Source organism: Meleagris gallopavo, chromosome 1, assembly GCF_000146605.3.
Source record: "Meleagris gallopavo isolate NT-WF06-2002-E0010 breed Aviagen turkey brand Nicholas breeding stock chromosome 1, Turkey_5.1, whole genome shotgun sequence".
In the NCBI taxonomy this organism is placed as follows: Eukaryota; Metazoa; Chordata; class Aves; order Galliformes; family Phasianidae; genus Meleagris; species Meleagris gallopavo.
The window spans coordinates 50,928,460-50,943,571 of NC_015011.2; the positions used below are offsets into that span (position 1 = coordinate 50,928,460).

At 37.2% G+C, this 15,112-nt stretch overlaps 1 protein-coding gene across 1 annotated transcript; it reads right to left on the minus strand.

Moving 5' to 3' along the window:
- Nucleotides 1–154: 154 nt before the first annotated feature.
- Nucleotides 155–14,967, minus strand: LOC100545667 (thioredoxin reductase 1, cytoplasmic). Its single transcript, XM_010712365.3, has 11 exons — nt 14,858–14,967; nt 14,630–14,749; nt 13,693–13,835; nt 13,480–13,595; nt 11,255–11,480; nt 9,027–9,119; nt 7,180–7,256; nt 5,531–5,687; nt 2,923–3,030; nt 1,787–1,882; nt 155–318 (listed from the first exon to the last, which is right to left on the minus strand). The coding sequence occupies exons 1-11, from the start codon at nt 14,901–14,903 to the stop codon at nt 172–174; spliced, it is 1,329 nt and encodes a 442-aa protein (XP_010710667.1). The 5' UTR covers nt 14,904–14,967; the 3' UTR covers nt 155–171.
- Nucleotides 14,968–15,112: the final 145 nt, after the last annotated feature.

Consider the following 15,112-nt stretch of genomic DNA (forward strand, 5'->3'; position numbering starts at 1 on the left):
AAGTCACATTAAACCTAAATGTTATATTTATAAATGTTAGAAACAGATCGTTTCCTGTCCTATCTTCCCTTCTACCTTCCCTAAATTCTGACTTCTTGAGTTAAATTCTGATATTCAGGTTTCTAACACCTTATTCCAGAACGTTACCAAAACCAGGCTACAAAGGTGCCTTCATATACAAACCTCTGCACAGACTGGATGAATTCCTATGGTGCTGTCCAACTGTTCTTTGGTCAATCCACATTTCATAGCTGCTGCAAAGCCTTGCGTGACTTCTCCAGCGTTTGGACCGAGGACATGGAAACCAATGACTCTCTCCTAAATAACAAAGACAATCAAATGCAAGAGGAGTTATCTCCTTTTTCTGAATTTTTGCTGAGTTTTCTTACTCAGATTACTTAATTTCATCAGTTTACAAAAGATACCACAAATCAATGAAGTCACACAAACACGAACTAACCCTAATCATTATCTCTAACAGAAGGGACAGTGGGAAAAATGTTGTCTTCTCTATGAAAAGGAAAAGATTACATCAAGAATCTGCTTCCCCTTCAACTGCAAAATATGCTGAACTGTGCAGATATTCTTCCTGAACATTCAAAGGAACAACCTGTGCTGACTTCACTTGCTTTTCCTAAAGAAAGTCTCCCCCAGAAAAAGCTAACCGCTGTGCACTTTGGTGATTTCAGGGCATTAATTGGACTTTGCTGAGCATTGACCTAGCCCAGCTGGGAACTGAAGTTATCTGCTCCTCCTGCTAAGTATCATATATGAGGGAGTGTGGATACTCAGAACAACGAAAGGTTTTTTTGTTTGGTTGGTTTTTTTTGACTTTCAGTAAGCCTGAGAACAGAGTATCAAACAAGGTTCATACAAATAATAAAAGCTATAATTAGGGAATAACAAAATTTGAATTGTCCTCATTTTTCCCTTTAAAATAAATAAATAAAATAAATAAATAAATGTAAAAATAAAACCACAAAAATTAAGTGGAGATAACTTAATTTTAAACATAAATTCAAATATTTACTGAACAAAATTTTCATCCAGGATAACTTGCAACTCTATCTCCAGGTGTTAAAACACACTTCTGTTTTTCAGAACAAGAAACAGAAACAAATAAACAAAGCACTTTAAATCACAATTAAGTCTTTCTATTTTCTTAAGTAACTTGGAGTAGGAACATAAGCATGGGTATTAAAATAGCATCCACCCCAGTACAAACTCCTCCAGTAAAAGGAGATGAGCAAAACCAGACAGGTTTGCAGACTTTACAAAATTATGACATAATGCTCAGGAAAACTCCAGAAAGATCAGTTTGTATCTGCTGATAGAAGAAAATAAGTAAAATAAATCCAAAACTTTATTAGGGCTCATATATTTATAATATTTGCTTATTATTGCAATCAGAATTTATTTATGTTTTAGCAGGTACTGAATGTTTCCTTAACCAGAAAGTTTTACTTTAGTCCTACAATAATCCTGGCATATCACTTTAAATGATATTTGTGCAGGCAACATACAATAGTTCTGTTGGAAGCATCTCAAATGTTCTATAGACACATGTGGATTTGCAGAATTCACAAGATGTGATGCATTCTGAGTGACCTCAATTTCAGAGAGAAGAATCTCCCATAAAAGCAAATCCCACACTGGGGAAGGGAGAATAAAATGCCACTGATACAACTTCTAATACAATAATATTACGAGTTTACAGCTGTGGTATTAACAGTCCCTATGATGAACAAACAATTTCTGCTTTCCCTGGAAGGAAAGATACACTTACATTATCTTGAATATTGCAAATGATCTTTGCATAGCATTTGTTGTTGTCTCTGGATGGTACAGTCCACTCCAGTGGCCAGAAATGACTATGGTACACCTGGAAATACAACAAAGATTAAAAAGAAGTTCCCTAATTACACAGCAGACAGCACGATCTTTCAAAAGCTGCCAGTTTACCTTAAATTTGCATTGTCTGTCACCAAAGGCAGCACCTTACTACTGACTGCCATTGCAGCAGACTTTGGAGGGCAAAGCACTTTTGGAAATCATTCACGTAAAAACTTTCAACAGCTGAGATGCAATGTGTGGATGAACCATTGACTAGCAGCTCTTCATTAGCAGTCAGCCATGTACACAGAATTTGGGAAACATGAACTCAGGGTGAGAGTCCTTCCCCACTACCCCCCAACCAGTATCATTGGACAGATGATTTATATAAGGCTCCTCATCCACCTGATAGGATACATCTCAGAAAATAATAAGAGTGTTTTGAGACAGTTCTACCCCAAAATCCTGTTTTAAGTTGAACTTTAAGTTGAACTCTACTCATATGCTTATTTCCCCAAATAATGCTCCTCAAGTGATCTTCACAGGACATAAACGAAGCTCAGATTATTGTCTGACTCCCTTTCCTTACGCTTCCTGCAATGTGGTCTCTATGGCATACTGTTAGAACAGCTTGATGCACTAAGTGTCTAATTTCATTCAACAGCAATGCCAGTGAATGAAAAGGGATTACTCAAGTGAGTAAAATACCTGCTTACATAGTCAAGCAGGGAAAATGATGTTGCAACACTGGGAGCATAAAGTCAAACCAAGAAAGCAAGTCTCTTATTTGGCACTAACTTCATACTAACCTTTGATTCACCCTGAAGCACTTGCAGAATTTTTTTTTTTTCCTTTGAAGACAAATACGCCAGCTATGAGCTCTATGTGCCAAAGACAAGGCATATTTGGAACTAGAACTATCTGAACTGGGAACTTTTTATAACATCCTCGGAAACTGCTAAGGAAGACTGAAGTATACCTCCTTCTGCCCTTACATCAGAACACAGAATGCTGTTTGAATCAACTCTTCACATTATTTCAAATTACCAAATTGGGAACTTAAAATCCAAATGAAACTAAGGCATTTACCTCAATGTTTTCTTCCCCAAACTTCTGTATTGCATTCTCTTCAGAATATCCACATGCTCCATACTCTAAAGGAGTGAATACTGTGGTGGGAACATTCACATAGTCACACTGTGTGGTTTTGAGAATAAAATAAAAAATACACAATGTTAGTAATAAAAACAGCATTTTGGGTAAAAATTCAGCAGTTTGAAAGACAGGAAGAAAACTTGGATTATTATTCTACTCTGAAAGTTGCTTTTAATATCATTTTAAATCATGCTGTCCCCCACTCAGAAGTCTGGTGCTGTCCCACACTTAGAAGTGTTAACCAGACCATGAACAGGAAGTCTGTTTAAAGCCATACTGACATTGACATGCATAGATTAAGAAGTAAGAGAACATTAAGTGTCCTGCTTTAAAGCATATCAGATCACAGGTGACAGTGGAAATAAAAAGCAAACTGTTCAGCTGCTTCCACAAAACACTCTATTTTTAACAGATGATGATACAAAAACGTCCACCATCTAATAACTATCATCTTTTTCTTCAATCACAGCCTAGGAGATGTCACAGAACCAAAGGCATGAACTACAATCACTTGAAGAGACAGCAAGAACTAAAGCTTTGCCTTAACATATACCATGAGTCAAATAGCCCTGACTTCACGGGAGCTTTAAAGTGTTCTCTGTTCAGAATGGTTCTCCCAACTTAACACGATGCATGGAAAACAAGATGCTATATTTGTATAGACATCTACCTACATATGCATTTTTAGGTGTATCACTGCAAATTTATATTGCAAATTCTATCATTTACACAGAATCACACACAGAGTGGCTGAGCTTAGAAGGGTCCTCCAGAAATGATCAATCATTTCAATCATTTCAAATCCCTGCTCAGAGCAGAATCAGCTACAGCTTGCAACTGTGTCTACTTGCTTTGGAATATCTCTAAGCATCCAGACTCTGCAGTCTCACTGGGCAAACTCCTTAGATCTGATGACCCCCACAACAAAAAAAAAGTTTTTTCTTATGCATAAATGGAATTTTCCTGTGTTTCAGTTTGCTCCTATTGCCACTTGTCCTTGCACTTTATACCACTGAAAGAAGCCTGGCTCCATCTTCTGTACTCTCTACCATCAAGTACTTATACATACTGATAAATCCTCCCAAGCTATACTTTATAGAGAGTATAAAAAGCTCCAGCTATCCAGGTGCAAGGTCCTGCACCTGGGTTGGGGCAATCCCAAGCACAAATACAGGTTGGGTGGAGAATGGCTTGAGAACAGCCATGAGAAGAAGGATTTGGGAATGACAGTTGATGAAAGACTCAACATGAGCTGGCAATGTGCACCTGCAGCCCAGAAGGCAACCCTGGTTTGCATCAAGAGAAGCATGACCAGTGGGTCAAGGAAGTGGGTTCTGCATCTCTATTCTGCTCTTGTGAGACCCCACCTGGAGTACTGTGTCCAGTTCTGGAGCCCACAACACAAGGGCTTTGACCTGTTCGAGAAGGTCCAAAGGAGGGTCATGAAGATGATCAGAGTGCTGGAGCACCTCCCCAGAAGGAACAGGCTGACAGAGCTGGAGCTCTTCAGCCTACAGAAGAGAAGGCTCTGGGAGGGACCTTATAGTGGCCATCAAGTACCTGAAGAGGGTCTAGAGGAAAGCTGGGGAGGGACTTTTTTTATAAGGGCATGTAGCAACAGGACAAGAGGAAATGGATAGATGTAGCCTAGATGTCTGTAAGAAATTCTTTGTACAGAGGGGCTGTAAATACCTCCTCGCTGGAAGCATTCAAGGCCAGGCTGGATGGGGCTTTGAGCAACCTGGCCTAGAAGGAGGTGTCCGTGCCTATAGCTGGGGGCTGGAACTAGATATGTTAACAGTTTCTTCTAACCCAGGATTCCACTTAAGTAGTTATTCATTTATTGGATTAATTCAAAGTGATGATGCCTTCTTTAGTAGCACAAAGATTTTCATGCCCTGTGAGATAGTTATCTGGCATAAAATGTAAATTAAGACGTATGTGTAATATTGCAGGAAGAGAAAATTCTGGCTCCAGCTACAGTTTTCTTCAACACTGCCTGACTGATGTAATAACATCAGCCACAATGATTCAGAATTCTGCTGCTCTGATACCTGTCAACCTTAAATAAACAACTCATTCAAGCTCTAAATCTGACAACAGAACCTGATATAGCTACTGCAAACTGTACAAGAGAAAAATCTTTACATTTATGATCTACGGTTACAAGGGAGAGACAAACACCCACGTAAATGGTGCTTCAATAACATTTCTTAAAAGGCATTCTCCTTTCCTCCTATTTACACATTAAATATAAGGTGTAAATAAGTACTCATGTTACTCCTATTTGGACTAGCGTAACTTGATGGAAATATACTATTGCACTAACATGAGACGTAAACACTTTTTTCATAGACTCAGCTTCACGTGTTGACTTATTGGCAGATTTGATCTTTATGTTCATACTCAATTTGTAGCAAAACTATGTATGACGTAGAAAACAAAAGGAAAAAACACTAGAGCAAATAACACTGAAAATTCAGAGAATCACATCTACTTAGAAGTAAAGCAATGACAAGTGTTGTAGCAATTGATTGCTTACCTTAATGGTTGACCCAGCGTAAAGCCTTTGAACTAACAGTCTTCCTGCCTGGATTGCCACTGGTGTGAGCTCCAGTCTGTCCTGCAGTATATCTCCAATAGCATAAATGTATGGCACGTTTGTTTGCTCCATGTCATCGACAGGTATTTTTCCCGTTCTACAGTTTGCATTAACAAGAACAGAAGATGTAAGTATTCCATTGTGAAGGCTCTAGTAGTAAACAATATTACAGGAGTGGAGCCCTCTAGCTTTAAAAAAGAAGCACATATTTAAAATATGAGGGAAAGAAGTCATATTCACAATCCTATAATCGTGGGCAAGAAGGTAAGCTATGCAAATTTTGGTCTCCATCAAAATTACAGAAATGTACACACCGGATAGGGAGGTAGCCCAGGAACTTGTGATTCATCTTATGAATCAGTTCTTCAGTGAGACATAACTGCTTTCCTCAACACACACACACCACTACCAGCTGAACTGTGTACTGGCAACCATGAAGAATGACAGGAAGAGACGTTTTCCCACTCAAGCTACAGGGCAAAGGAATTTCTCCACCACTGAAATTCCAGGTCAGTGGATGAATTATTTGCTAGAACTTAAACTTCACAATTCTTTGCAGATACAAGTCAAGTTGTCATACATCCTACATAAGGGACAGCCAGCAAGTTTTTTAGCATTAAATGTACTGGGCTAATGGAAGTTTTAAATGATTAATGTTTCCTACTCCATTAATGAGATAGTGTAGTAATCACTGCAGGAAGCACATCTAGCAGGTAAACCGATCAGGCACAGAAACAGTCACACAGTTGACTGAAGGACCAGTTGTGATTTTTATATTAAAAACAGCTTTATTTAGAAAAAGACTCTTTGTCACTACATCACTCTTAGTAATAAATGTCCCAGTGTCTAATAAAGTTGTGTAGTGCTCTCCAAGACAGCATGGGTCTAGCAAATTTTAGTAGACCAAAATGTTCACTTTAGAGCAATGTAACACCTCTTCAGCAACATCAGTCAGTGCACTCATATATAAGCTGCCCTCTGCACTACTCTCCCACAGACAACCAAGTCAAGTTCGTGGTCCTGCATCTTTTCATTAAAAGGGAACATAGCCTAGGTCCTTCACATCTAGAAGATGTTTTAAAGTTACCAATATTGAAAATGCTACCCACAGCTCCACTCCTCAGTGCATCAGTCTCACTACATTAAACCTGAAATTCTCTGCAGGAGATGGCAGCTGCTGTAAGTCAGGGAATAAACTTCTCCAAATGCTAAAACACATCACTAACTCTTGTTGAGAGTTTAAGAGTGCTTCTTTGGCCTTATATTAAAAAATAATCATATAGTAAACAAATGGCAGATCCTAGAAAGCCCAGTCACTGGAAGAAGCTGAGAGACTGGCTTGTGAACATAGACAGAATGCGACAGACACCTTTGAACTCAACATTTAGGAACTGACGTTTCAGTAAAAAAAAAAGAAAACATTTAGTACTACGTAAAAATGCAGATATCTGCCACACTGTCTCCTATGCAAATGCACGCAAACAGGAAACAATTTCTTTCTCAAAGCATTTGAAAATGGATACACTGCTGTCACTGCACTAGTCAATAACTCAATTTCAGCAGTCTGTGACGTAGACGTTTCTCCTTACTTTTCATTGATTTTCACTCCAACTTTGTCCAAACCAATTTTTCTTGTACACGCATCTCTTCCAATTGCTAGCAACACCTGCAAAACAGAAATGCACACATTACTGATTTCCTAAAACTTCTGCTTGTTGCTATCTATTATTTTCATTATATACTAAAGATCAGCAGCTAAGGCTCAGTAACATGAATATGACTACACTTGTTACTCATCATACATTCATTGAGCTCAAGACAAGCCATTCCAGCATTGCAACCTATTGATATCACATTTCAGCTTTGGGATTAAATACAGCCAAATACCTTAGGCTGGAGAAATGCACAAAGAGCATTCTAAACAAATGTGTTATTTTATTTCCTCGCACTTTCATACAGAATTGTCACATCATATTTGTACCAAAGCAAGTGACATCAAGATGCTCTTCAAAGAAAGGGTTCTTTAAGAAGGAAACTCAAATGCTTAGGCAAATAGGAAGACAATAAAATCATTGTTTTTGTCAATAAGTATAATTCACACAGGTTCTCAACCAAGTCTGTGTCAAAGAATACTACTTGTTGAGTATTATCTGTCTGAACATTTGTTCAGAATGCTAGACAGACCATTCTGAGTTCTTACCAGACCAACAAACTTGGCTACCTTAACAAGCAAAACAAATTCTAGTGTTTACTATTGCATAGAAAAGTGCTGTGTGCGTTGTAGTCTTGGACAGCTGGCCGGGTAACTACACAACGCTACTGAAATGACAACAGAACTGTGATGTAGGAGTCCTAGATCTGCTACAACTCTTTTAAACGACCAAACTGGCCAAATATTCAGAGCTGAAAGTCTTCAGATCACACACAGCTCATAGCTTTTATAAAGAGTGACAGCATTTCAGTGAAAGATATAGAAACAATCAGAAATAAGAAATCAGAAGAAAAGAGGGCACTGCTTTGCAAAGTAAAAAAAAAAACAAAACCAAAACAACTTTCAGTACCACAGAGCAGGAAAAATAATAAAACATCTATGAACTAACACTGTTGTTATTATTTAGCTTTCTCATAATATCAGCACTCAGAGACACTGACGCATATCCTTGTTATGGAATGAACTGATGCAGTACATAAGCGGATGAAGTCACTGGCACACTGTATTTGCAGTCTAAAATCCCAAATTAACAAATCCTAGTTTTTATTCAGTCCGTGTGTTTTCACAACATTCACAAGTCTACAATTATTATTATTATTTTTTTATTTTTATTTTTTGGCTTTTAGCATCAAGGCCTAAGAAAATGAGTGGTGCGAGAGGTCACGGAAACATTCCATCAAACATAAAATAGCACACTTGAATACGTTTGCACCGTAATTTTGCTGCTTTAAGTGTGTATTAAAATTCCTTGCCTGACTTGCCATGGGGCATTAGTTGTTTTTCTGAAGATGCTGCATCAACATCAGATCTTCAGAAGACATGACGCCGGTTTGTTTAGCTCTTGTAAGGACAACTGCTTTATGTTAACTCCAAAAGAGCGTGCTTCAGTTGCTGTGACAGCTATTGAAAATCATTACCTACAGTTTATGACAAATATTTCCCTGGGAAAAAAAATCCTTCATCCGTTTCCACATTATCAAGCTCTTCCAAACCTTGAGCTAAAAAACAGGTTTCAAAAGCACGCAAGTGATTCAGAAGGCACTCATGCTCCTGGATTCTTAGACTTTTCTCACATTAACTAGATGCTGACTGTATGCAACTAGCATACTGTAACAATTAAAATTATTTTTAAATAAAACTAACATACAGATATAAAGATCTCAGAAATCTTAACATTAAATAGAAAGTTATTCCAAGTTCTTTACATATTTAGACAGGACTCACAGTATTGTATTCCTCTTCAATTACTTTGTCATCCTTTGTAGACTTGGCTGTAACTTTCAGTCTTCCAGGAGTTCCTTCTTCAATCTGTTCAATCTATAACATTTAGGGAAAAATAAAATAAAAAATACAAGGATGACTTACATATTTTGATTTGAAGCTAAATGTACCTTTGTTTTCAATATCTTATGATTGAAAGTGAGTCTTTAACCATGACCTAAAGTTCAAACACATGTTCTAAAGATATTTTCATCATTCTCTAGATTTATGATTGTTACTTACATATTTAAACATTTTGTTTCATCTCTGTGGATTTACTATTTTAATTAACATAATAAGGGCGTGTTTCTGTTTATACATATGCAACTCCTACATATTAAAAAAAACAAAAAGAATGACTGATGCCACTGGCTCTTTCTTCCAAACTAAATAATCAATCAAACAGTGAATTAAATTTGGAACTACATATGTGGGTTCTCTTTTGCCCTACTTAGTGTTCACTGAACTATGAGGAAGGAACCATACATCTTCAACTACAGCCCTTCCTTTACCTTTTCAGGAACAGCAAGGCTCCCAGTTGCTTTCTATGGCTCGTTGCAGATTGGATGTATAAGTATAAAACACTTAATGACCATTCTGAGAAAAGTTTAGTGTTTGCAACAAAGAGAAAAAAAGAGTACTTTAGAACAAATGCCCTAGTTCCAATTTTATATTAAATATATGGAGGCAGAAAAAGCAAAATTTCTGATTATGATCTCCATCCCCCCCCGGTCCTTTCTTTTCTTTTATTTAAAAAACCCTCAAACCTTCCGTGCCATCCTATCAACTTTAAAGGATCTCTCTATTGAACTGTTCCTATTCAAAGGTAGCATTATTAATAATAATTTTCTGTCCTCAAATGTCTCACTGAAGATATCTTAATAAGCACAACATGCGTAAGTTCAAAAAGAATGTTTGAAAGAAATGAGACGACCTGATAAAAAGATATTTGGCAATTTAAGTTTAAGGTTATTCTTAACTAGAAACAGGTCCACATATCTTATTCACACTGAAATCAAAGACATGTAGTAAAGGAACAGGATATAGCACAGATTGTTTTATAACTAAAGTAATGGACTCTACAGAGTGCATCTGGCTGGAGGAGACCATTGTAATTTACCTGAAATGACCTTCTGCTTGTAACACCAGCTTCTTCCTTCCCCTTCCCCCCCAAATACTTTACAAAAAGCTAAATCTGAAAAAATTAAAAACTAGCTAATCATCCTTGACCCTCTATGGGTCAGATCTATAGAGTGGCAACTGGCAAGAGCATTTCCTAAACTACTCTTGACTAAAAAACAAACAAACAACAAAACCCATCTTCACTCTACTTAACACTTTCATTCCTAAAACATTAAACTCAGTAACACATAACTTAACACCAAGTGGAAAACTGCTTAATACATTTCTTCCTAATTCATAATAATTAAGCACTAATCAGCATGAAAAAGCATTAAGAAAAACAGTTAGGACCCTCTGAAGCCTGTGATAAGGCCGTTTAACATTAGAAAAGCTCCAGAGTTTAACTAATCTACTTTACAACCTGAATTTGCCTATATATACACACAACTAATTGCATGAGTATCCCTATGGAATTCAAAGAAAATTAGGCACGTATTTAAGGCCTCTGCCACATAAAGGATAGAGATGGGTACTTCAGACTTTTCTGTATAGCCCACTGATCTTGAGCATTGTAAGCAGTATTTGTTGGCTGAGAAATTGAGAATTGACAATGAAAAAATATAATTATTTGTGATGCAGTAGCCCTGATCTTACAAGGAGTATGTATCTTCTTATGGATCAGCCTGCGAGAAGTCTCAGACTTCAAGAGAGCTGCTGGAATTTAAGCATATGTAGCATTTGCAGGATCAAGATGAGCAGACATAACATAGTTAACATATACTAACATGGGTTAACATATACTAACCCATCTAATTCTCATAAAAACAACACATTCTGGAATCTCAGACAATTCCAGTACTAAGGCTAAATAGTACTTTTAAAATTATATAAGACTCATGAACTCAATCTATTTCAAACAATTAAAAAATAACCTGTGGCATTGATCCTACATTGCAGGTTGATCCTACATTGCAAATTAATCTTCTTTATTTATATAAAATATGTGTAACTTAAAACACTGTGATAGGTATAATGCAATCAACTGTAGTCTTGTACTACTTTGAGCTTACCTTGATTGGAACAAATTCTCTAATAAATTTGATTCCATGCTCTTCCATATATTCACCAATTTTGTTTGCCATATCCTGGTCAAATCCTCTTAAAAGAATGGATCTCACCATTACAGTGACATCTAATCCAAGACCTACAAGAAATCCTGCACATTCCAAGGCAACATAGGAAGCTCCAACGACCAGGGTTTTCCCTGGACAATAAGGCAGGGAGAAAAGATCATCACTGGAAAAGGGGAGAAACAACAACAACAAAAAGTTATTAGAAAAAACAGGAGAATACACTGCACTTTACATTTGTCTATGTTATTTTGTAAGAATAAGACTTGATCCTTTTCATAATCACTGACAGTAACAAAACAAAAATTATTTTTGGAAATTCATAGAATATATAATCAGTGCGTGGCAAATTAAAAAGCTCTAATTAGAAACACGCAAAAGAAGAATATGAAATACTCAGAATCATCACAAAAATCCTGTGTTGTTATTTCTTTTTTAAAAGCAGAAACTTATTACAATTTCTTAAAAAATGGATATTTTACCAAATCACTTAACATTTTTTGCTGCGAAATTTAGTTCCTGGTAGCTAAATGGAAGAGGTTCAACACATAGACACACATATCTTAACTTCTTTGAAGATTTCTCCTTTCGCTAATGCATCATACACAGTGACTAATACATATAGGCAATAAAATGAATTAATGCAAACCACAGAAATAGACAGAGATGTAAGTACAAAGTTACGGAAAACATTTCTTCGCCTGTTTTCCATTTGTTTCAACTTCATCAACACACGTCACTTTTGCTACACTTTGGAGTTAGACTACAAAACCAGGGCTGCCCAGGGAAGCAGAGACTCAGGGAGGTGTCATGCTTGCTCAGCAGGGACTCAGGCAGAGTTTGATAATGAAATTCTCCAAAGATTTACATCTTAAAAAGTGTCTCTCTTTCAGCCAACAACTGCAAAGGCTAAACAAGGTGATCTCTGCAAATGCTATAAGAGAATAAATTTGACTGTATAATTAAAGGCTACATCATAGTTTACAAGCCCTGAAGAACCCAGTTAAGATTGCACAGACAGCTTCAGTTTGATAGTCTGTAACTCTGACGTTACTGACCCTCAAAATGTTATTTTAAAGCACTATTTTATAGGCTTCATAATCTATTACCTTTAATTTCACTACTACTTTGTAGAAGGGAAACAGCTGACATGATATTTTGGTTTGACAAAATTACCAGTTATTTATTTCACTGCTAGAGGTGTAGGAGCCTGTAACTCCAATCTGTGTTTCTACAATGAGAAATTTTTAGAAATTAGTCTGTATGAAAACACACTTCATCTGTACATAACTTCTCCTCCCAACTATCCTTTTTGTGTGTCCGTGTGTGTAAATTGTGCTAAAATTGTTTGGCTTTAGCACATTAGACATTCAAAACAGGTTCTAGCGAAAGTTAAATTCCCTTCACTAGGTAGCTGGGAAAAAATTGGGTCAAGTTTCAATACTTCCAAAATGCATAATGACAGATACATTTCAGCCAGCTTCACAACATCACAGAACCATAGAATCATTAGAGATGGAAAAGACCTTTAAGATCATACAGTCCAACAACCAACTCATCCCCACCATGCCCATTGACCACATTCCTCAGTGCCACATCCACACAACTCTGAAACACCTTCAGGGACGGTGACTCCACCACCTCCCTGGGCAGCCTGTGCCACTGCAGCACCGCTCTCTTTGAAAAGAAATATTTCCTAGTATCCAATCTGAGCTTCAACTATCAGCTGCCTCAGAACTCCCTCTTTCCTTGATATGTGAGCAGGGAGTTCTCCAAACAGGCTGTGCTCTTTATTATGAACAAATGTCTGCACATGAACTGAAAAACCTTAGGAAAAAGCACATATAACTGTAACGGAGGCACAGCTGATCCATTTTGTGACGGACACGCACACAATTTATGGTATTTTCAGTTACTGCTTTTATCAGCTGGAAACAGAACAACTCTAGCCAACCACTCAATTCAGTGATGCCCATCAGACACTAACATTTTCACCACCTTAACATCTGTTTATAGCTATTTTCTTGCTTACTTTCCTCTTAAAAAGTTACTTTGGAAAAATAACACCAAGCAAGTGGTCCTATTTATGTTCCTGTTCACTACTGTCCCTTAGAAGTTTAGTATTTACACACAGTGAATATCTTCATATTCTTCACTGTTTTTACCTGCTAATGCAGTATTCCTTGTCTCCAGGGATACCCAGGTAGCGTGGCCTTTCACCAGTGGCAATGAGAAATCTCTCAGCTGTGTACAGTTTTTCAACTCCTCTTTTATTTGTTGCCTGAGAACAAAGCAATTGTCCAAACTGAGTATTTTACCGTCCTACCAAGGGAAAAAATTATTGTTTGAAAGACCCAGCAAGCATGGCTATGCAGTACCTTCACTGTGTGTGGCCCAACAAATTCTCCATATGCATTCTCATACGTGACTTTCTTCTCTCTCAGAGCTACCCGATAGCCCCAATTCAGTGAGCCAATATAATTCTGAACAGATTCTGTCATAGTCATCCAGTTGTGTTTGACTGTTGGAAACAAAACAGAGATGTTCCTCTTTCAGACTGTGAGCCCTTCTTTTTTGTAGCCAGCCCTATATTCCCAGACAGACTTTTTTTCACAACCTAGTCACCTTTGTCTTATTCCTATTTTACTTCAGGGTAACTCAAATGAAATTCAAAAGGAACTATATTAGCACAGACAACACAAGAAATCACCATAAAGCAGATATCTTTAAAAGAAACAAGACTGAGTGATGTTCTTCATGCCAACCCTCTGAGATATTTTTCCCCTTATATTAGTGCAGTCGCAGCCTTTGAAATACAGAACATTTGGACTTCACTTTGTCAAGTTTCCCAATGACACATACTAAGCAGGTACAATGTTCAACAAATGAATCCTAATTAAATCCCAATCTAATAATCATGTACATTAGAGCTAATACAAAGTAAAATTAAGTTTCTGAAGTTGTAGAAATGGAGAAAATCCTGTTTGCAATTATTAGCAAGTTTCTGTTTCTAATGAAGAACAATCTGGGGTAATCTCTTAGATGCTGTGTTACATTCAGAAATGGAGTAGTATCTTACTGCACACAGCACTCTTCTCAAACACTGACATAATGAGAAGATATTAAAACCAGATCAAATGCTGCAAGGCAAGAAGCTATGAAGAGCACTTAAGTTTACATGTAGACTCTGTGAAGTTCCTCACATCATTAAAGTGAGCACGTGCCTAAGTGCAACAAGCACTTCACTGTGCAAAGAACCTCAGTATTTCCAGCACAAATGATAAAACTAAATAAAAAACATTTTTTCTTTTGTACCTTCTTCTGTAAACTCCCATCCAAATTTGTGTGAATCTTGCAAGGCTTGTCCCAGTAAAGCTGCCTGGTGCATCAACTTTTTTGGTATACAGCCCACATTTACACATGTTCCTCCAAGACCTGAGAGAAAGAAACAGAATGTGTTTTTCACACATTGGTATGGTTGACCCCAAAGGACAATCAGTCTCTTAGTAAGCTATAAAAAGTTTACAATGAATAAACATTTACCCCATGAATTTCCCAGAGGCGTAGGTGTTACGAAGTCTAAGACCATCACTTTCTTTTCATACTTGGCAGCCTCCTGCAAAACAAGTTAAATAAGACACATATCTAAATATTAGAAGTTAAATTTGGAGTAGATGATAACACCATGCATTGCTAAAAAGCTTTGTGACTTTTAATTAAGCAGTAATGAATGATTTGCAAGGAATGGCCAGGCAGTCATTAATCTTCAGAATCAGTCTGTGAAGTCAGTAGGAAAAA

Bases quoted from the DNA above. Each gene is read 5' to 3' on its own strand.
- LOC100545667 (XM_010712365.3), bottom strand. From the start codon at position 14,903: ATGGTCTTAGACTTCGTAACACCTACGCCTCTGGGAAATTCATGGG. The intron at 14,750-14,857 runs GTAAATGTTTAT...TCTTTCTCTCAG, and splicing joins GCCTCTGGGAAATTCATGGG to GTCTTGGAGGAACATGTGTA. The intron at 1,883-2,922 runs GTAAATGCCTTA...TTGTATTTCCAG, and splicing joins TTGGGGAAGAAAACATTGAG to GTGTACCATAGTCATTTCTG.